At 48.0% G+C, this 23,547-nt stretch overlaps 1 protein-coding gene across 1 annotated transcript in view; it reads left to right on the top strand.

Annotated features, from left to right (window-relative positions):
• The window catches only part of LOC127471181 (TGF-beta receptor type-2-like), a 31,676-nt gene extending 11,389 nt beyond the window's left edge, over window positions 1-20,287 (top strand). The window contains exons 2-7 of the mRNA XM_051787872.1: window positions 7,792-7,942; window positions 10,318-10,520; window positions 13,563-14,371; window positions 14,485-14,626; window positions 15,813-15,940; window positions 19,769-20,287. Coding sequence (XP_051643832.1) covers window positions 7,792-7,942; window positions 10,318-10,520; window positions 13,563-14,371; window positions 14,485-14,626; window positions 15,813-15,940; window positions 19,769-19,981 — 1,646 coding nt within the window. The 3' untranslated portion in view covers window positions 19,982-20,287. The remainder of the gene's footprint in view (window positions 1-7,791; window positions 7,943-10,317; window positions 10,521-13,562; window positions 14,372-14,484; window positions 14,627-15,812; window positions 15,941-19,768) is intronic.
• Window positions 20,288-23,547: the final 3,260 nt, after the last annotated feature.

The raw sequence follows: 23,547 nt of genomic DNA, 5'->3' as shown, positions 1-23,547 counted from the left end.
AAATCAGCCACGATTGCATCGCATGCGGGATTGGTTAGCCAGTTACATAATGCTTAATAAATCCAAGAGAAATAATATAAAACACATCACCCAGTCTGGGAAGTGGAACAGTATCTCAGTCAGTGTCACTAACCCACCCGGGCCTGGCATCGTCGAAGCATCTGAACCAGCGCTGGGGGGGTGCAGGGTTGTGCTGTTGCATGATAGATGTGATTAGGAAAAATGCTTGCGGCATGTGTAGGAGCCTTGAAGACAGACAGATTGCGTGGGCAGACTGTGTGTGATGGTGAGGGTCTATCAAAAAGCAGAGGTCACACTCCCGCAGGGAGGGCAGCTCACCCCGTCCCGCAGGGCAAGGCAGGCACGTGCTCGCCCAGCTCCAGCTGTATCTGCTGCTCATGTAGGGTATTACCTCACTCTAATAATTTTCCTCTGAGTACTTCATAAAATCATAACGACCCTGTAAACAGAGAGAGCAAGATTAGGTGATTAATTATTTACCACAGATTATTTCTGCAGTGGCATGTGGAAGAGAGAGAACATTTCACTGGTGGTCCCAGGGGAGTGAGAGGGAAGGGAGGCGACCCAGGTCAGGGTTGCCAGGCTAAACACAAAACTGTGGTGCCCACTTGCACCTGAAAAATGGGGTGTGCAGGAAGACTACAGGTACCTCAGGGTCTGCAGTGCCAGCGCCCTGGTTCTCCCAGGAAAGCTGTCCAGCCCATGGGTGTATCTCTCCAGCCACAATCCACTGCTCTGCACAGAGCAGTTTTTGGCCTCCTTTCCCACATTTCCCTGCCTTCTCTGCTCCCCCGCTTTGCCTCTAGTCCCAGAGGAGACCTGCTGATGTCTTCACCCACGCTGTGGCTAACTTCCAGCAGAGGAAAAGCTAGGGATGAAGGGGTTAATTACTACAGGCACAGCACAAGCCAAGCCTGTAAGTGACTCCCTATTGCTATTTCGAAAAAAGGCTGCCTGGAAAGGGAAAGGAAAAAAAAAAAGAAAGAGAGGTTTACTTTACAGCCATCATTATTTCATCTGCAGAGTTTATACAATGGAAAATAAAAGCCAGGCTACGCGAAGTCGAATCATTTCTGTTTCATTAATGGTATGGAAATCGTTTTGTTTTTATAGGGGAAAAACAAATGTGAACTTGATGTGTGTGTGTGTGTGCGCGCGCACATGCAGCTCCCTTCATTGCAAAGGGCAGAGCAGTGAAATCCAGAAATAAAAAATGACTCAGAGGCCGTAGGATCTATGAGTCAGTTGAGCTGCTGTTGTTTTTAAACACAAGCGAGAGCATGGTATGGCAAATAATTGCCCCTGCAGCCTCCCCACCGCAGCTGTCCAGCCCAGCACAGCCACCCTGGGGCAGTGTGCTGCTCCCTGCCAGCACCCAGCTGGACACCAGCTGGACCCGGGCTCAGCACCCACAGAGCCCCGGGATCCAGGCAAGGGCCCTAAGGGATGGAGCAGGGGCTGTCCCCACAGGAGCAGCATTGGGGATCAGAAAGTGAAATCTGGGAAGGAAACTTGAGATCTTGTCAGGTGGATGGAGGAGACAAGTGGCTCTATGGGCGGACAGAGGAGCCCTGTCATTGCCCACAGGCGCAGACATCAACTGACCGAAATCAAAGGGAAACTGCTCCGACCAAATTCTCCCTGCCAAGTGCCAGGAATCACCTCGCTGGCCCCTGGCACTCCAGCTTGCCTGGATGCTGCCAGCTTTGTTGAGGTGCAGCCCTGCGATATGTCTATATGAAATGTCCTAACACCCCAAAAGCAGAGTCATTGTGCTGACACGTAGAAAACTTGTGAAATGGACCCAAGAAATGTCAGAGATTACCAAAGGAGAAGTATGGACAGTAATCTGCAGAGCTCATCTCTCCCCGGGGTGAAGTTAGATCATGATGTAATTTCAGCATCCAAAGGAGATTGGAGGAGCCTGCTTGGTACGATCCATACCCAATTTACTTTGTAATGGGACTAAGCAGTATTTGCTAAACACTTAATTTAAAGGGATATTCTCACAAAGGAAAAATAAGTGGTGGAATAAGTCAGTTACCAGCCTGTTTGAAGAAGGTCCAAGCGAACCAGAAATGTATACTGCATGTCTTCCTGGCACTGGGAAGCACTGATGTCTAATGCAATCAAAATCAGTCCTCTTTTATTCACCAGGAAACATTTCTGGCTCATTCCTTGCTCCATACTGTACTCTGCCAAGTACAGTATTTATAATGCAGGGAGATGTGGGACCACATACCTGAGCGCAGAGCCTGGTCCTCTTATCCGAAGGCAGCCTGTGTACTGCTGGGTTTCCTGGCAGAGCCGGTGGCTTGTGCCTTGCAAAGGCAGAAAATAGGATAATAAGTTTTTTCAGCTCCATTTGGTCTGCTCTATCTCTCCTATGAAGAGTAAAACACATGGCTGGAGAAGAACAGCCCAATACTAAAAACGTCTTTGGTTCAGCAGCGGAAAGTAGCACCAGACCCCACCACTGGAGAACAGAAGTATGCTGGAGGAAGCCAAGCTGCTTCCGAAATAAAAGTACAGCATTTTGAGGTCTGGTTCTGGGGAGATTCTGCAGCACAGCAGGATGCCACAACAAGACCAGGTGCTTTCCAACAGCTCAAGCTGGACCTGACTGCAAGAAATATGGGACCTCTGATAAATGGTCATGCCGGGCAACTGCAATGGGAGCTTCTGACCCTGTATTGGATCTCCTGCCAATAAGGACATAGGCATTACCCTGATGCCCAGCCATGGCACTGGGTGTTGCTTCGTGGAGGAGGCAACTCAGGAGTAACGTGCTGATGGAGAACACCAAGGACCTGGTGCTCTCACATGGGTCAGTGAGAGAGCAGAGCCCATCAGCTCTGCTGTTGGTTTAGTATTAAAAACAAAATACTGCATTTATAAAAGGGAAGGAATTTGTTTGTTCTCATAATAATTTTATGAGAGGCTCTGTTATTGTGTAGTTGTGTCATTACCCGTGGATGAAAGCCCAAGGTAAAGCCTAATCCTAAACTTACCGGCAGACAAAGGACTTGCCACTGATCCCAGGCTCACCAAGGTGGGAAAGCAGGTCCCAGCACAGGCTGGATTTCCATCAGGACACCTACTCAGGTGTTTCCAGGAGCAATATGTCTGCAAGGTGGAAGTGCTCCCTAGTCCTGCATTTTCGTGTGTTGCTGGTTAGAGAAAGCTGCAGATCACCTCAGCTAATCTCTGTGGCCTTAGTCTCTCCACGTGCAAAGCCTGGGGATTACAGGTTAACTGACCTGCATGGAAAACATGATGCAGAGAGCTCCCAGAGCCACCACAGTAACAGCAAGCTGGGCAGCCCTCTGTGACTGCTGAATTAGTGTCAGCCCCACTCCGGGGTACTTGGAGATACACATGAAAGAGGGGCTATGTAGAGCATTTATGACTTGAAAATTATCAATTTTTCTTTGTCATTGAGAAATACAAGCAATGTAAGGGTAATTATCATGGCAAGACAGAGCATAATTTGAAAGTTGTATAATGGAGGTCCTGGGTGGCAGAGGCCTTAGTCCCCTTCCACCTTGGGAAGGAGAAAGCTGGGGATCTCACACCAAGCACCTTTCCTTAAGCCTGTATAGTGTTTAGGTGTTCTGAAAAAGCATGTCAGGGAGAATACGTGAGAATTGAAAGTGTTCATTGCCTGCACATGCCATTGCTTGGGCTACAGAGCACTTTCTCCTGTGCTATAACAAATGCACTGTGCCTGCACCTCCATGCACCCCAGGCTTGCTCCTTAGTGATTTCCTCTCCATGGGGACTGCAGTGTGCAGAAAGCTGGAGCCAGAGTTGGGTGGTGGATGACCTACCTGCTCTCTGGGAATGCACTGGTAGAGAGGGGCTCACAAAAGCCCCCTGCTATATTGTTACAGCTGCAGTAAGAGCAGCTGAGCCCCTGGTAAATGAGCAAAGAGCTCATCTGTTGGGGGCTGACTACTTCTGTGGCTGCAGTATGGGACCGGTATGAAATTCCCTTGGAGAGCTGTTTTCAATGACTCTTTTATGGGGAAAGAGGATGGGTTATTGACTGCAGCAGTGGTGCTTCAATGGGCTTTGCAGGTGGCCAAGTAGAGAGTGTGGGCAATGAGAGGCGGGAGAGCTTCCCCGACACGCATGAAAAAATATCCCGGTGTCCTTGGGTGGTGGTATCACCCCCACTGCTCTTGCCAGAGAGACACAGGCACTTCTGGCGTCATTTTTTCTTTATTTCTTGACTTGAAAATCATCTCATATGCTCTCAGTAACCTCTCTGGGGTCCCAGTTATAGATACCAGAAGATTTGATCCCGCTGTCATGCACAGGAGAACAAGCCTTCCTATTGATGGTAAGCCAAGCTCGCTGTGAGCCCACCTATCGGTGACTTCAAACCATCTTTCCAACTGTTGTTCCACAGTAACTTTGACTAACTGTACTATTTATTGGCTCACATCACATCCTTATGGCTTCAATTTATTTTTGGAAAACTCAACCCACATTTAATTAGTTTATAGTTTGTTCCAAGTTTTGCTTATCCAGATTTTTTTTTTTTAGCTTTTTTTTTCTTGAAGTTTGTATTTTGATGTTTAGCATTTGCCTTGGCAACATCTGGAACCCGTTTATGGAAGTGTATTGTTACTTTTACTGCTCGTGCAGCTTTATTAAATCATCTGACTATTAATATTGAAAGTGTTCATCTGGGTCTAATCAGGGCCAAGATGAGTGATGTGGCAGTTAAATTGTACCTACGAGCTAATGGTTCAAGGACACAAAGTCCTGAAGAAGCTTGTAGTGGGCTTTGTGCTCTTCTTTTAACTTCCTAGGAGAAGAATGAAGGGGAGGGCAAGAAAAAAAGAGATATTCCTGCTCTGACCTTTCTTGCAGAGCAGATAACAGAATCACAGCCTGAGCTAGTTTAGAACAATTTGTCTCCAAAGAATTTTGTCCGGTTACCACTATATTTCTGGATCTCATTTCCATATTTAACTCTTTCATCTGCCCTGGTTTCTCTGCTGCACAGTGCAGGCAGCTGCCAAGTCCAGATCACCACCAGACACAGCAGTACAACATTGGCGTTTTGCTCTGAGATCTCGAGTAAACCCTTGACATAAATAAGTAAATAACGTATCTGGTAGGTATAAATACATAAATAACAAACCTCATCCTGTACCAGCAGCTTCCACAATCTGGATTTGTCCTTTTGCTGCTCCTCTGCAGGGCCCCCAGTTATCCCTGGGTGATGGTGCTGAGCCCACAGTCCTGCACAAGCCTGCTGCAAGCACAGCACGAGCCGTGGCATGGATGGGTTGAGCTGAAGGGGTGAAAGAAGAACTAAGGCAGCAGCACCAGTAGAGCATAGACCTGGCTGTGACAGGACTTGGGTTTGGGAAGGGGAAACCAATTTACCTTCAGTTCCTTGTTCCCATGTAGAAACACCAACAGAGTTTGTAGGGCGTAGTGGCTGCCGCTGTAGGTTGAGAGCTGCACACAAATGCTTGGGCTTGATTTCTATCCCACCTCCAAAACTCTCATCCTCCAGAGGAGTTTTGCCTGGGATTCTGCAAACTTTGCCCTGGCAGAGTGAAGCTGGGAGTTGAGGGCAGTTCATGCTGGCTGCAAGTGCTTCAAATCCCAGCCGAAGCCATGGTTTTGGTAGCTAACCCTTGGATGGATGCGGGGCATTGGATCTGTTGAGATCACCCACAAAATCACAAGGCACTTCAGCAGGGCCAGAGAAGCCCCCTGGATAGGGGGTGCTGAACAAGAGGTTGTGGGCAATATCTTCACCCACTCTGCTCTCAGCTCCCCTACCACCTGGCACAACACAAACCCTGCTGAGCTGCACTTTAAGCCTGGCATGGGTCACTTAAACCAAAATTTCCTCCTTCCAGCCTTTAGATGTAACAGGCTTTTCCGCTACAGCCAGGTTTCCCCTCTGCCATTAACCTTGGCCCTACGTACGAGGCCACAGGAGCTTGTAAATGGTTTATTTCTGTGTGGGAGCCTTCCAGCAGCTCTTTATGAGGGTCGCAGGGAGGGGGGTCTGGGCCATTGAGGGAAGCAGAGCAGGCACATGAGATGCTGTCAGAGCAGGCTGTGCGCTCTGGATTTGGGGAGAAGAGTTGTTAGAAACCCCTTTTTGCTATTGAGACAGTATTAAAGAGGGTCCTTAGGCTTGGCCCTGGACCACAGACAGGTGACAGATGTGACTACCAAGGACACAGGAGGTCCTGCAGGTTGCTCACAGACCTGGGGGTGCCCGTGGGTGTGTTCCTGGATCAACAGGGCCCTGCTTGCAAGGGCTGAGGCTTGGCAAGCCACAGTCAGGGATTTTGCAATTTGTTTCTTCTTCATACCAACAGCTGGTGATGGAAAACCCTGTGATGGCTGTTGCAGTACAGTGAGCCAGGACTGGCTTTTCCATAGGGGCTGGGAGCACCCAGCAGTGCTGGGTGCACTGGGGACATGGCAGCCAGAGAAACACGCCCCCATGGATGGCCCAAACCTTCAAAAAATTAGCTGCTGTAGTTCAGGTTCATACCTGAACAATTTGGAGTGTATATATTTAAGTAAAAAAAGTATAAATATACATTTCTACATAAGCCACTTAGTGGCTTGTTTGGCTTTTTTTTTTTTTAAGGACATCTAGCAGCCTTAAAACAGGAAGTTTAAATTTAGCTGGGATTTATCCCTTAACCAAGCATGGTTCATGCGCCCTTTCTATAAAAATAGAGATAATGTTATGCCTGTGAGATACAGGCAGAGCAGCTCCCCACAGGCAGCAGTTATTCCTACTGCTGCAGCAGATCCATGGCTCTAGGGACAGGAGAGCATCTGATGCTGGGATAGGGCAGAGCGGGCAATGGAGCCCTGGAGGGAGCAGCTCCTGTTGCCCCAGAGCTTGGAAAGTCTCAGGCCATCATTTCTTGCAAAAACACAGATGCTCGGGGTGGCAAACACGCTTCTCAGGTGGCAAACACACCTCCCAGCTTGGGCTCATTGAACAGGCAGAGGGAGGACGAGGAGACAGCAGGAGAGAAGGGAGCTATCCCAGACTGGCCATGCCTCCCTCCCCAGCACCTCTCCTCCTGCTGGGAGGGGAATAAATGAAGTCTTCAGGCATGCAGAGAGCCGGGGATGTCCCTTTTTGAACACTGCATGTGCTCAGGATGAGGGGAAACGCCAATCTGAGCCTAGGTTGTAGAGGAAGAAGTAAATTTCCCCTTGATGATAAAGGGTACAGGAAAAGCAGAGGGAAAATGCGGCTCTCTGCGGCTTCCCAGGCTCTGCAAAGCTCCTGTTCAGTGGGACCTGCCTCTGCACCAACAGCATCCCCCCATCTCCTCTAGGCTTTGGCGTAATACAGAACACATTTGACTGAGCAGTGGAGCAAAATTGCTCCAACCAAAATAGATTGGATATTAGGAAGACATTTTTCATGGAGAGAGTAATCAGACATTGGAATGGGCTGCCCAGGGAGGTGGGGGATTCACTGTCCCTGGAGGTTTTAAGATGAGACTGGATGTGGCACTTAGGGCCATGGTCTAGTAACCACAGTGATGTTGGGTCAGGGGTTGGACTTGATGATCTTGGAGGTCTTTTCCAACCCGATTGATTCTATTCTGTGATTCTAAAATGAAAGCTTAAAAAAAGTGCACGGAGAAATAGGGTCAGTTCAGACTGCTTCTCCACTGTTTGTGTGAATTACTGAAAGTGCCCCACTCTGGGCCAGCACGGCCCCACTCACCCTCTGCCCCCTCTCTGCCGCTGCAGCCTGCAGTGCCAGCGCTCGCCGCAGCCTGAAGACCAACCTGTGCAAGTGGTGCGACTCCACGTCTCCTGCCTGCGAGGAGAAGGTGTGCTACAGCAACTGCAACCTCAACTCCTACTGTGAGGACCCCTACGAGATCTGTGTGGCCATATGGTGAGAGGAAATGCCCATTGTCAAGGGGAGATGTGGGGGAAGAAGGGGTTTGCTGGGTGGGAGCTCATGGAAATGCACATGCATGTGCCCCTGTGCTTGGATTATTGCCCACTGAACTAATTCAGGACTTTCTCTTCCTCTTTCTGTGACTCCACTATAATTAAAGTTACAATTCACTGTAAAAAAACTATTTGGTCTGCCCTATAATTAGTACCAGTTTATTTTCTAAATAAATTAAGCATTTAAGTACCCGACACAAAGAGTGGTAAGTTTGCTGTGGGATCTCTAAAGCCCCGTAAACCTCTGAATTGAGCTTTATGAGCTGAACCCAAGGGCAAACCAGCAACTCTGACCTCCAAGTCTATGATGTCCTCCTGCATCAGGCTGGTAAAACCTTGGTTCACATGCAGGGGTGCAGCTGAGGTCTGTCCCCATCCAGCACATGGATATCTGAGCTGACACCAAACTGGAGTTTAACACATTGGGTTTAACCCACCTCCTTCCTATCCCCTGAAAAAACCCTTTTCTGCTCCTGCGGGAGGTGCCTGGAAAGGAAACGCAATCTTGCATTTCAGGCCGAGCACGCACTGCATGGTTTGGCCCGGAAGAGTGCCTCCCTCAGCTTTCTGGTCCTCATGAGCAAAACTAAAAAAACACCCATTTTGGGTCTGCCCAGAGTGATTTTCCTCTTCTTTCCCTTTTAATTTGGCTGCCAAAGTGAAAGCCAGCCAAGCACTTATCGCTAGGCTTTATCTCAACCTGCTAATTAGCGTGAATGCTGAACGCCAGCTTTCAGTAGGAGTTTGCCTCAAGATAATTGTTGCATTATGGACTTTTAAAAAAGCAAAACACAACAAGAAACCCAAACAAACAAACAACAAAATCCACCCCCTGCCTCAAATTCCCCTACACACATGGAGCAGCCACCTTAAATCCTGGGTAGGCAATCCAACATCTCCATGGGTTTTCCCATGGACAGCCCACAGGAAAAAGCAGCAGGAATCCCCACACCAGGAAAGCAGCCCCACTGCATTGGGTAGAACTGCACCCTGCATCATATATCAGATGGAGTGAGGCAGCTACAGAGTCACAAATATCCTGCCTACCCCTCCCAGTGTCTCCAATCCCTTTCTAAGGTCCACCCATAGAATAAGATCCCTGCAGACAGGACTCACCTCCAAGCCAGCCTTGCTGCTCCTTGCTCACTTGCAGAGGCATATTTGGATCATCTGAACTTGTCCTGTGTAGGGATTGCAGTCACAGCAGCAGCTTTGCCTCCATGCTCTTGAGCACTGTGCTCACATCCTCCAGGTGCCCAAACTTGGCAGTCCATAGAGAAGGACTAGGGCTCTTCAGCTGCAAGAGCACCCTCCTAGGGCTCTTCTGCTGGAAGTTCCTCTGTCAAATTACCTGGTAGCTCCAAGAAAACATGGGAAGCACTGAAATCAGTGGACTTCATCAGGGAGAGAGTGACAAATTTAGGTTCTTTCCCTGGCTTTTATATATGACTTCCCAGCTGACATCAGAGACATTGTGAAACCTCTCCATACCTTCACCCTCTCACTTTGCATGGGCAAGTCAGAAAGCAGAAGCTATCCCTGAAAAAGTAATTAATGGTTGTGATTTCCTTTGAACTCCCCCAAGAGTAGCTGCACTGCTCTCCAGCCACCCATAGCCCATGCAGGGCCAGTCATTCCCCATCACTGCCTTGGAAACATGAAAAGTGCTATGTTACTCTGCCTCCTCTGGGGAAGGCTCCAGTGGAAGAGATGTCCTGTGTATTATCTGTGGCACAATTCCCCTTTTACTAATACCAGCCCACACCTCTCCACTGCACAGGAGAAATTTGGGCAGCAGAGACCCCCAGCCTCTGCTGAGGCACAGGTGTTGTGACTTGTATTGCGGCAGAGGTGACGTACAAAGTCATGTATGATGGTCCTGTGGGACCCTCATTTTGGTGAGTTTCCTTAGGACTGTACAGCCCCAAAACCTGCTGGTCTAGCAGCTGGTGTTAGTAAAAGGGGAGTTTTGCCCCAAAAAATGCACAGGGCACTCATGCTTAGCATTGGCCCTACCTGATCCAAGATGCAATTATGAACTGGTGAATTATCTACTGGAAACAATCAGAGTCTCTGGCTCTCATCCTACTATTCGTGTGTGCCAAACGTTTCTCTTTTCAGCAAAGAGACAAATGGCTTTAGCACAAGCCGTCCAAAAGCATGTGTAATTAGAATTACACCAGAACTGCTGCAAACAAGTCATTCCCTATGCAGCTTAAAACAAATTATCTCAGAACCAGGTTTAAGGTGACAGGCAGGTGACACAAAGGCTGAACTGCCAGACTAATGCTGTGTCGGTTCATTTGTAACACGCAGGAGACAGGACAATGAGAGCATCAGGATCAGCACACTCTGCCACAACCCCCACCGCCCCATCGAGAACCTCATGGTCCCCAACTACAACACCTCTCGCTGCATCATGGCCCCCCAGCCCAGCGAGGACGGGGTCATGTACATCTGCGGCTGCGTGGATGAGCAGGAGTGCAACGACAAACTCATCTTTGAAAACCACACCAATGGTGAGTGCTTTCGTTCGTGATATTTACGGGGGGAGCAGCACCCAGTGCCAATGAGGAATCACTTGTATTTCCAGCAGAGTGGGAGATGCAATGGCACAAGGGGCTCTTTCAGCACCTTCTTTGAGCTCCCTGTATAAAAGCCAGTTAAAATCTGTACCCCATTAGTGAGCCTAGCTTTTTGCCTGTAGCCAAAGCATCCTTCCATGCAATACCTCCAGCCTTTGTCTGGAAACATTAGGTGATGGAAAATCCACTGTATCTCTTGGTGGGCTGTGCCCTTCAGCACAGGGTGAATCAACTGGGGAACCCAAGGGCTGATGTAACCCAGTGTGAGTCAATGCTCTGAAAGCTTTAAATAAATCATGTTGGAGCAAATCTTGCCCCAGAACACCCCCACGGGAACTGCTGGCATCCACCGTGGCTGCAACCCCAAAAGGTGGAGGTGCCGGGGCACAGGGCTTGGCACATGGTGGTGCCTCCCCTGCTGCTCTCCTGGGGATCCCTGCAGTGGAGTTTCTCTTGGGCAGGGACAGCTGGAGCTGCATACACATGTTAGTGTGGCTTGGCATGCCTGTGGATGCTTCTGCAGATGGCTGGAGATTCAACAGGAGCTGTAAATCCACAGGAGGGAAAACTAAGAGGCAGCCCATTTCTGTACCTCAGGAGGGTCATATACTTTGGAAATGCTTCCAACCAGATCCTGAGCCTTTGGGGGCTTGTCCAAACCTCCCTAAGTCCAAATGAACCAGGTTTATCCCAAGTGTCCATCAAGAATCTGACCTGTAACAAAAGCAAAGCGAAACTCCTCCAATTTTCCATTATCACAGAACAAGGAGATGCTGAAAATGAGCCTCAGCAGAACCTGCAAGCCAGCAGCATAGCTTCCCTGCAACACAAGGAAAAAAGAAAAACATCACATAAAATGCAAATTCTCTGAACAAACAAGCCACTTTCAATGGAGGCAAATGATGCTAAATTTGACAGTTCTTTGCTGCTTCCCCAGCCAAACATAACAGGTACACACACTTCTAGGGAGAGATAGTCAAATCCCAAAGCTAGGATATGTAATTTCACACAAAATGACAACTGGCTCATTGGAAATGCCACCCCCAGCAAAGGCTCCATAACCAGCCTTCTCCTGCCAGCTAGCATAAAAAAGTGCTGAAAGTCGTAGAGGGAGCAGTGCAGGTCTTAAACAATTCTCTCCTCTTTGTTTTGGGTCATGGGGCCAGCTTTGCAAGCCCCAGCCTCACAGACCCCATTCTTTACATCCTTTTCTCCTGCTTTAAGGAATCATTTGCATTTTAAATATTAACTTCTGATCATATTCAATGGTATAGACAACACCCGAGCAGAGTAATATCTAATAGAGACAAGCACTTTTTGGGCAGCTGAAGCAGGCAGGTTTTTCTCTATTTCTCGATTCCTTAAGCCCTGCTTTCAGGCCTGGGCTGCTGGGTGGCACTGCCCTCACACTGAGGCTGCAGGGGACTCCATCAGGCCTCAGAGACCACCCTAATGAATACACAGAGGCACCATTTTCTAAAGTTGCACATGCAGGAGCCCAGCGGACACCCTGGGGAGGTGCTGGGCAGGGTGGAGCATGCAAAGTCCTTTCCACCTCTGCTCCAGCTGAGCCTGGCCCTGGAGCTCCATCTCCCCTCAGCAGAGATGAAAAGATCCCGGGAGAGATGCTCAACAAGGTGTGAGTTTACAGACCTGTGGTTATTGCCAGAGCAGCTACATTTGCTTGCTGTAGAAGAGGTCTAAGCCCTGCTGCAACCCCTGTGTATCAAAAGACTTCCATCAGGATGGGGCATCCTCATGAAGGAATTTCCTGAAGTTGTGTTAACGTCCCCTTTTCAGGACTCGTGCATGCAGCTCCCTTAAACTCTTTCTTCAGAGTTTCAAAGATGGGATCTGAAGCATCGGGTAAATCCATTAAAGCAGTAGGTGATATCCAGGCCTAACGCTTTCCAAAATAAACATATTCCCGAGTTAGTTATTGATTTATATCAGTTTAGGTTGATCTTGTGGTTTAAACCTGATGCCTATTTTAGAAACGCTTTCACAGCCTTGCAGAAATTAGCTGCAGCACAATTTTTTGAAATTTGCCAAGGAAAATAGCTAAACGCTCTGTTTTTCCAGAACCTGAATTATGATCTGCACACACTGAGGTCAAGCAGCGAGAGTTTTGCTTATGGAATGATTCTTATCCCTCTTCCCCTGGGTTATTATACTTGGCAGAAAAACCTCTGAGTAAGATTTTACTTGAATATCTCTACTGAAGTCAGCATGCTTATTCCAGGAATTGTGAACATCAAAGGATCAGACAATTATATGTTGTGTGAGGGTTATGGCTTTGTGTGCATGTCACCCCCCACCACCCCATGAAAGGGTTTTAAAAGAAATAAAACAAAAGCAGCCATGCCCTGGCAGATGATGGGGTTAGGGTTGTGACAGAGTGAGGAAGGAGATGCCAACACTGGCAGACAGCATTGAAGAGATGCTCCTTTACTCTAATTATCCTGCAAAGCATCACAGTGCTGTCCTGGGCCGGGTGGTCCTGCCCACCCCCAGCATCCCTTCTGGCTCTCCGTGTGTCACAGAGGTCCAGCAAAGCTCCAGCCCCAAACCCCCTCAGAGATTTGCTGTTCGAGGCTTGCCTTGGATTTATCACTGTTATTTCCACCCCAGCTCCCCATGCCGTGAGTGCAAGTGGTGCCTGGGACCCCCAAAAGGCAGCAGAGCCACTTAGGTGGCAGCAGCAGGATCCCATGTGCTGCACTGCCCAACCCAAGCGATGCTGGCCTGCATCCCGGACCCTCTGTTGATAAATTGAGCTAAATTTGAGACCAAAACTAAGCATTCCCCTCACTAACTGCCTACATCTGGGTTCTGTGCTGAGATGGGTTTGTGCGGCCCCGCAAAGGGCTGCGCTTCATTAACAGCTTCGCATATTTTCCTCCTCTGCGTGATGAAAACGAGCTGTTGCAGACCCGCGGCAGCAGCAGCACCTCGCCTTTGCTTTCCTCCCCCCAGGATACTCCATGCTGCAGAGCAAAGAGGTGATCCCGGTGGCTGCCATCAGCCTCCTGCCCCCGCTGCTGGTGGCGGTGATGATCACGGTGATATTTTACCTCTGCCGCACGCAGAAGCGGCGCAAGAGAGCCAAGGCGTGGGGTGGGAAACCGGGACAGCCCCCGGCGCTGCCGGAGCCAGGGAGGGCGACGGAGCGGGAGGAGAAGTTGTCCGTGCTGATGGATGAGAGCCCGGCCGGCGCCAGCCCCAGCTGCACCAGCAGCCGCCCCACGGAGCTGCTCCCCATCGAGCTGGACGAGATGGTGGGCAAAGGGCAGTTCGCGGAGGTGTGGAGGGCCAAGCTGAGCCACAGCCGCTCGGGGCAGTACGAGACGGTGGCCGTGAAGATCTTCCCCTGCGAGGAGTACTCCTCCTGGAAGAACGAGAGCCAGATCTTCACCGACACCAGCCTCAAGCACGACAGCGTCCTGCAGTTCCTCACTGCCGAGGACCGGGGCACAGGGCCCCGCCGGGAGTACTGGCTCATCACCGCCTACCACAGCCGGGGCAACCTCAAGGACTACCTGTCCCGCCACGTCCTGAGCTGGATGGACCTGCAGAAGATGGCGGGCTCCCTGGTGAGCGGGGTGGCCCACCTTCACAGCGACTACACCGCCTGCGGCCGGCCAAAGATCCCCATCGCCCACCGGGACATCAAGAGCACAAATGTCCTGGTGAAGAATGAGCAGGAGTGTGTGCTCTGCGACTTCGGCATCGCCATACGCCTCGACCCTTCCCTCACAGTGGACGACTTTGCCAACAGCGGGCAGGCAAGTATGGTCCACAAACCCTCTCCGGAGGACCCTTTGCAAGCCACCTCTGGTTGTCATGTGGCCACGGTCCTCGCCCACCCTGCTAATGTCTCTCTCTTCTTTGTGGGCAGGTAGGCACTGCCAGGTACATGGCCCCAGAGGTCCTGGAGTCCAGGGTGAACCTGGAAGACCTGGAGTCTTTCAAGCAGATGGATGTCTACTCTATGGCCCTTGTTTTGTGGGAAATGGCCTCCAGATGTGAAGTGGTAGGAGGTAGGAGAATTGCACTGTGGTTGCCATGCGCCTTTTTGCTTCCTTACTCCCACATCCCCACTGATGGCACAGAACCTGATTTGGCGTGGCTCAGGTCCCTGCAGGGGTGCCGAGAGCTGGTGGCAGATCCCTGCCACCTGGCTGCCTGCTCTGTGTGCTGTGGCTCAAGGGAGTGGCTCAGTGGTCAAGGAGCGGGACGGGTTCCCAGGGGTCACCTGCTCCAGGCCCTGCTCAAAGCCACTCAGCCACTGTGTCACACCCAAGCCTGTGCCAGTGATGCAAACCAAACCAAGCAGGAAGAGCCAAATGTGCCTCCACCTCCTCAACCATTTTTTTCTTCAGACAACACTAGAAAGTTTAGGTTGCAATGGGGACCCACAAACCCTAGACTCAGGCACTTCCCAGAGCTGCATCCTGGCAACTGAAATTGAGTGTAGCAAAACAGTTCATTAACTTCCCTGGTGTTGGCCCCTACCTGCCTTCTGCCTGCTCCACTCATTCCCTTCCTTCCATATCCCACCTACTTGCAATACAAACCCACCAAGCTGCAAGAATCTCCAATCCTTGGCAAGAAAGCTGCCCCAGTTGCCCTGCATGCCCCATGCCCAATAGTGGGGGGCCCTTGCCTGGCTCAGATGGCCTGTGCATCCTTTGTTCCCAAGCCAGCATCCCAGCCATTCCTCCTCACTCATCTCTCACTTGCATTCATATCCAGGGAGGAGCTAGCAGAAACCAGGGTGGCCTCTCACCTCTGCAACAGGCAGTTTCTCCTTGGCCTCCCACAACACAGGGTTGCTTTCTGTAAGGGCCATTTCTCCTCTAAGCCAATCCATGCCTGCAGCAGGAATCTAAATGCTGGTATTGTAGTCACCCCTCCCATCTTTCACCAGCACAACACTTTTTACCTGCTCAAAATATGTCTCACCTAAAGACAAACCAGGTCCTTTGTAGTGCACCTCTTGGGTTCAGGGGGGTGGTCAGATGGTTCCTCGGTGCAGTCTCTGAAAACAACCTTTATGTGAAAACCCAGCACTTTGTTTCTGTGTTCAAATTCTCAATTTTTTCCAGATCTGTTTATTTTTGCAGATTGCAAAAAACAAGTGTATTCTTATCCGGTGGACCATACCAAAACAAAGCAAGGAATGCACTAAAAACATCCTGTAATGCTGCTTTTGCTTCCTTGCAGAGGTAAAGAATTATGAGCTGCCTTTTGGGTCAAAAGTCCAGGAGCAGCCCTGTGTGGACACCATGAGGGACATTGTGCTGCATGGCAGAGGCCGACCCGAGATCCCAAGCAGCTGGCTGGTGCATCAGGTAAGCTGGGAGCAACAAGGAAAGAGCAACCCCTGTTGTGCCACTTGACCAAAACAGCCTGAAAAATTGTTAAAGTTATAATCAAAGGAAAAGTGGGCAGAACTCCTCGGCTCTACTTTCAGCTCCATTGTGGCTGGCTGGGCCCACACAAACCCCACTAGAACCATTTCCCTGGTGTATAAAAGCCACCAGCCAGAGGTACAGCAAAATTTGTTGATCAATAGCCATGATTAGGAAGCATTTTGAATGCCAGGAGATGGGTTCCAGTTACCTGGAGGATAACAGCAAAATGGAGCACTTCAGTGCAGGCTCTTCTCACAAAACAGTAATTCATCTGAGTCCACCCCACTTCTCCCCTAAACACCTTATCCAGAAGGCTCTAGCTCATGAAACATGCGGTCCCTGGCACACAGCCATTCACAGCAGTTACAGGGGAGAAAGGAAGTGCATCCAGCCTTCTGTCTGCTTGGTTGTGGAGGTTTCAAGCTCAAAATCACCTCTAACATGAGAGAAAGATTTCCATTTCTACAAGGAAAGCAAACCAGGAAGAATCTCCTACATGTGAAACACCCAGGGAACACACATTAAGCTGAGAGCAGGGACCCTGCTAGGCTCAGGTTTTGCCAAGGGAAGTCTTTGACCAGCCTTCAGAGGGTCTGAAAGCAAAGTGTGTCAGCACAGAAAGCATAACCCAGTGCTCTAGAACACCATCACTTCAGCTGTGATGAGATGTGCTCTGTTAAAACCATCCACAAGTACACCCAGACCAAACAGCTACAGAAACACAATTCCCCCCGGCCCTGACAGGATCCTCTGTCCCAGGGCCAGTGCCTTCTTCCACTCACCAAGGACATGAGGGGTAACAGGCACACTGGCCCATGACATTAACATCTTGTGAAAAACACCATCTGCTGATCAACAATCCCATTCACCTGACAAACAAGCTGAAACATCAAGCCTGCTGGCTTTCAGAGCCTTGCAGTGTTCAGTGCATCATTTTGCAATGTCCACCCATAAAACACACTGCCACTGCCTTTGCTCTGCCCGGGTGGCACTCAGAGGCAGACTTTTCAAAGGGAAAGATACAGTTTCTTGACCTCAGGAGGCCACGTGTTCCCTACAGTGTCTCCTCTCAAAACCATGTTTGTCCAAAGACTCACAACTGACCTGACTGACCAAAGCTGCAAACAGCATCAAATGAATCTGTGGTTTCTGCTGCACCCCCAGGGAGTTTATCAGCCAGCCAGTCCATGTCAGAAGTTCACCCAGCCTCTTTCCCAATGAAGGCAAATACAGGAACTTCAAATCAGCACTGCCACATATTTGAAGCCTTTGAGTATTCATCTCAGACATTCACCTCCTAGGGTCTCTGATAAACTTTGAAACCACAGAAAAAATATACAGAGGCTTGGGTTGTGAAAAATCACACTCTGATAGAGCCTGACCATAACTGTGCTGTTCCCTGGGCTGAGGGGAGGCTGACTGCAGTCACCTCCCAGAAACAACATTGCTGTAGTTGGGTTGGTTCAGCACACAAACAGAGCAAGGCTTTTAAGGAGGGAACTTTTATTAGATCAGCTGATGGTCACTGGGGAAGAGGAACAGAAAAGCTATGTTGTGTTCCTGAAAGTTTGCCCCTGACTAATCTTGGCTAATCTAATAAACATCTCCTTTCAAGCCTGGCTTTACAGCATTTTCCGGGCATTTTGCAGCCGTTCTCCCCAGGATGAGGAACTGGGCAGCACCATCTGCTGGGAAGCTGCAGAAAGCCACCGGTTTGTGCCACTCCTGGGGTCAGCGCTGGCTTCCTGTGGGAGAAGGCACTGGGTGACACCAAGAAACTGTGACAAGTCACTCACCTGAATGGGCAGCACCTTCAGATGTTCCTAACAATGAAAATAAGTTTGCTGCAGAGCTCCAGATGGTACTTCCATGGTACTCCTGAGAGCATCAGGATTGCTCTCAGTCAAGCGAGGACCTATGTGTCTGGCCATGGTTGGATTTTTAGCAAGAGTCAGCATTAACTTCCCTGACAGGGCTGAGTCACCCAGCAGCAGCTCCAGGGCAACTGTTTGCAAGTCTGCACAACAAAGACAGCTGAAGAGATTTATCCCAAAGTTTCCCAGATAACTCACTAATGCCTCACACCCATGCTTCTACCTTGTTTCACACCCCAACACATTAAAAAAAAAAAGAAAGAAAAAAAAAAGAAAAAAGTTATTTAGGCCAGGTGAATTCCTGGATCTGGTTCACGAAGCAGCTGAAAAGACGGATGTACTGGCCACAACTGGAGGGCTGGTGCAGGACAGGAAGGAGCAATGGAAGCTTAAGTCAATATTGCCACTAAAAATCACTTGTACAACTCAGCAACCTTTGGAATCTTGGAAAAACAGACATCAAATATAAAAGCCAAACTAAGTCCATTTGTAAGTGAAACAAGATGCTCCAGTTGTACCATTCAAAAGAGCATCATCACGACTGACAAGGCAAACTACAAATAACTGTCTTGATTTCAGGGTAAAATAACCACAGAAAATCTAATGACTAAACCATTTGACATTGCAATGCTCTGTTTGAGAACAGGCTTACTTTAAAAGCTTTGCCTAAGCTAGCTCATTTTTGCATGTAATCAATTATCCTCAAATCCTTTCAACTAAGCTAATAAACGAGTGACGTCAGAGGTACTGAAACACACCATCTGTCAGTTTTACTGCACAGTCCCATTCTATCCAATCTGTGTCCATTATGGAAGACAATGGACCTCAGCAGAAAGGTCCAGAAGGACAGATGACACTGACCCTACACATCTGTAGGACTTGCATTTTCCTCCTGTCTGGGTCCACATGACGACCTCAGGGTTCTCTCAATTGCAAATCAAGAAATACACAAAACCCACTGAAAAACATGAAGCTTTATTTAGAATAATGATTTTTCCACTGTGTTCCAACCTTAGTTGACAATGATGCCAAAAGCAATAGCACATGATAGGAATTACATGGGCAAAGGAAGGTTCAACACAGCTTCTGGTGCTAACTGTGTTACTAACTTGAGAGTGGGAAAAATACCAGCTCAATACTACCATTTATTTTGTTTCTAAGACCAAAATATTGACTCTTTTCAGAGCACTACACAATTGGACCAAAAAAAATATATTTTTGGGAGACATAAGCTTTGTAACTGAGAGGAACTACATGTGTTCTGCAGCACACTGGGAAGCACCCAACCACACCTCAAGCAAAACACTATTTTGTGATGAGAGAACAAGGTTCAGCTGCCTAACGCAATGAGTATTTGGCACGGTGCACCCTTTCAGAATGCCACTAAAACAAGAAGTCAGATTTAGGAAATTTAATTCCAAACTCACCCCACCTATACCCTCCTTCCAGGTGTAACAGCCAGGGCACAGGCTGGAACCTAGAGGCCTGGGCTTACCCACCATCCTGCAGGTCACCATTTGCACCTCCTCTGTCCCTCCTGATTTTAGGATGCTCTGAATGGGCAAGGCTGAGACAGGAGATGGAGGACCTGTTTCCTTCCAGCCCTTATTTAAGTCCCACAGCCAACACAAGCCAACTTCCAGCAAGGATTTCCAGGGAGCTTGGGAAGTGCTTGGGAGCAGATCCTGGGTGAGCTGAGGCTGCTGCTCTAACACAGGCAGTGCCAGTAATGGTGGAAGCACCAGCACTTGCCACAACTTACCAAGGCTGTTTCCTTTTGGCCAAAACCAGCCGTTATGCAGGAGGCTGTCAGAAGTCGCAATTAAACACTGTTAGATCAGCTCCTCTTCCTCCTGCCTTCAGATCCTAATTCGAGCCCTTCTGCCCACAGGGGATGCGCTTTCTGTGCGACACCATCACGGAGTGCTGGGACCACGACCCCGAGGCTCGGCTCACTGCCCACTGCGTGGCCGAGCGCTTCAACCTGATGGCACAGATGGACTGCGATGACATCCTCAACAACAACACGGACAACGAGGCCAGCAAAACAGCTGCTCCAGGTGGGGAGCACCAGGACAGCGATGGGAGCACGAATATGCAGTGACACAGCAGGCAAAAACCCTCATAATGAGGAACAAGAGGATGAGGCAGAAGCATTTAGCCCATGAGGGGAAAAAGAATCACCTCGCTGTGTTTTTCAAAATGGAACTAAGATCTAGTACATAACTTATTTATAAGATCTGTTTCCTCCCACAGATACAGTGACCTGTGGAATCAATACTTTGGTTACAGTGCAACATTATATATGAACTGATTTTGTACTTACTTTAAATGTATAATGATGCCAAAGCATTCTTTTTATTATTTTTTAAAATAATAATGTTTAATCTTTTATTAATAAGCACCTGAATTCCATGTCTATCTTTTTTAAGTCCTTGTATACTGCCCTCATGAGTTTCTTTTCCAGCTGCTTAATCTGCAGAGAACAAGACAATTTTCCTTTTTTAATGGCCTTTACACACACAAAACCCCTGTTGTAGCAGCAAAAAAACCATCTTGAAATGTAATATACCCTCAATGGAAGAAACACTGGCACACAAGAAAATTATTCATTGATCAGAGTCCTTAATATTGTGCAAAGATACACAATAATCCACTCTGCAAAAGCCTGATATGCTGCAACTCCAACACACCTTTTCTCACTGGTGAATTCCTGAGTGTCCTTGATAGTTCAGGTGAAGGTTCTTTGATAGAAATGTGAGTCACCAGTGTAGACACCGCTGCTTCACACTAAAATCTCCCCATGCAGAGTATCTAGACAACTCCTTCCCCCATCAGACCAGTTTCCAGCCTCCTCTAGCCAGATCTGTGCTACAGTAACAGTGTCAACACAAAAGTGTTGGCTAATTCTTCTTGCAACTCTCGCACCCCTCTGCTGATTTACCCCCCCTGAGGAAACTCAATAAGACAGAACTCAGACCTTTATTCCCATAATCACCACACCAAGCCAGGCTGCCTCTATTCTGGAAAGCAATTAAGGAAAGGTAAGTAATAACTTGCTCTGAACTCTGGCACTGTGCAAATTCCTCCACCCTTGGGAGCAAAAGGGAATAGAAACCGTAAGTGATCCTAAGCCCTGCACACCCATACCTGACACCTACACAGAGGTGTATCTTTCAGGATAGCACTGGAGAGGAATTCCTGGCTTGCCACCACGCAGCTGCATGGATCAGCCCTGAAAGAGGGGAAAGGAGCAAACTGTACAGCAGCCACGAGCTTTCTACAGCCGAGGCTCCCCAGTGTGGAGCAGGGAAGCAGATCTGCAGGGCTGGTTTGGTTTACTAAAATGCTGTGACAGCACCAACCCATACAAAAAGCTTTTCTTCTCTAGCTATTGTTTCCACCTCTTTGGACTGTTTCCACAGCTCCTAAATTAAAAGCCTAGAACCAAATTGTCCCTAAATCCTTCAAAGGACAGAAGGGGAATGAACTAGGTTACATGAAATTTAAATAACAAAAAATTTGCTTAGCTACCACATATAAATCTCCACCTGCAACTGTGACCACACCTGTCATTCTCACTAATCTTCACCTGGCTGCTACCTCCTGTCATCTTACAATTTTTCAAGTTAACCCTTTTCTCTTGAATCACATCATCCCCAGTTCCCCACAGATACACTTTTTCCACCCACCTGACTTCAGTCTCATTTCCTTAATACATTTAACTACTGCTCTAGCCTATGGGGCAGCTTTTCTGTCATGAATATAAAAACCACAGGAACACACCGAACTCCCCTCAGGCTGTCCAATCTTTCCTTCTCATAATATTTCATGCAGAGTTTTCGTACCAAGTTTTGTACCAAGTTGTTTGGATACACTGATAAATATGTTTACTTGGTCTTCCAAGTTCGGCTCAAGAGGCTTTAAAAGGCACTCTGACCTGTGTTTCCCACAGATGACAGGGACAGAGGGACCAGCCTGTGCAAACCAGACACTTGAAAGCTGCATCTGATTCTGATGGCTGAAATCCAGATTTTCCTGGGGAGACAGACTTCATCCTAGGCTTGATAGTTTACACTGTAAATATACTGAAAACTTAATCTGTTCTCCTGCCTTTTGCCCAAAACCTTGAGCAACCCAATTTGCATATTGCATTTTTTTTCATAAAACACAAATCCATCAGGATCACATGCCTGAATGCCTGCATTAAATAGGAGTGACTTGTCACACTGTTTTCCATGAGCAGCAGGCTGCACAGCACCTCTGAAGAAAGCCACTTATTTAAGCTCCAAGAGCTGTTTACAATTCAGGGAGCCTAAAACCACTGAGATCAATCAGAACTTTGCTCTTAAATTCAGTGGAGCCCAATCAGGCCAAAAAGACAGAAGGGATCATAAGCCAAAGTCCTACATTTTGCCATGCTCCCTGTTGAACACACTGTGGTTCTAGCAAATGTCTACACAGGAAGCAGCAGTGAGCCCTTCCCTGCGCTCCAGAAGGTACAAGATGGAAACAACAGCAGTTATGCAAGAGAATCAAATCTGGTCAGAGTTAAAAATACATCCATTAGTCCACAGGGTGCTTGCGACTCCCAGAAGAATCACATTTACAATTTAAGCTGGATGTACGGTGGCTAGTTGGTTTTTTTTTAACTGTTTTCAACTATGTCCTTTGTTTTGAGAAGTAGAAATCTGCATCCTAACTAAATCCACATCAGGAACCATTCCAGTTCTGGTGATCATCTGAGCAAAGGAAGGTTTTACCTTCTTTTTTCCTAGCAGCATCTCCATGTTAAAAGAAATCATTTCATGTGTTTTATAAAGCTACTTCTTCAGCATTGGGTCTATTTTTACACAACAAAATTAGTAACAGCTTTCCTAGTGTGAAACCACAAGCATACCAGATGAGGGAGGAAGAGAAATAACTTGACTGATAATGTTATATAAGGAACACAAATGGGTTTATGGTCAACATAGGAGCTTTTCAGTCTGATTTACAGCCATTACCTTGACAAGTTCCCAAATCAAAATTTTAAGCAGAGCTCAGGGACTGAGTCATAAGTCTCTATTTTAGTAAGCACAAGTTTGATCCCTGGAGTATGCTCAGCTGAAAAAGGTTTATTTTTGCTCTGATCACTGCAATATTAAAAGCTGGACCTTGCACCACAGCCCTTTCTGTTTGTTTAAATCAAATGTGCCAAGTGACACAGATAAAATAACTATGAAACATATATTTATTTTGTTTCTCTACCACCCCCAGTTTGGTGCAGGTACCAACGAACCATGGAAGAAATTCATGTTACACTATGATTCCTACCCCAAATCCTGGAATAGGCTAGGAGTGCACCCCAAATATGCCACAGATCCAGAAACAAGGAGGAACTAATCCCACTGTTTTAATTTTTACTTTTATTCCTGGTTAAACATGAAAATGCGCAGTGGATATCCAAAACTATCATAACAGGATGGTTGGAAAGAATATCACAAATAAGACAAGTAGGGCCTAAAACATTCTTCTGCTGGAGAATATAGTTCCTACTTGAGCACACAGTGCCAAAATATCCCACTTTTGGGACCAAGGAAAGCCCAGACAGATCTCCAGCGTAAAAGATAATAACAACCTACTCTTTCCAGTCACCTGATCTCTAGGAAAGCAGACAGAACAAATGAA

Source organism: Manacus candei, unplaced genomic scaffold (genome assembly GCF_025592945.1).
Source record: "Manacus candei isolate 608988 ecotype Guabito, Panama unplaced genomic scaffold, ASM2559294v1 h1tg000023l, whole genome shotgun sequence".
Classification (NCBI taxonomy): domain Eukaryota; kingdom Metazoa; phylum Chordata; class Aves; order Passeriformes; family Pipridae; genus Manacus; species Manacus candei.
This window is presented reverse-complemented; position numbering and strand designations above follow the sequence as displayed.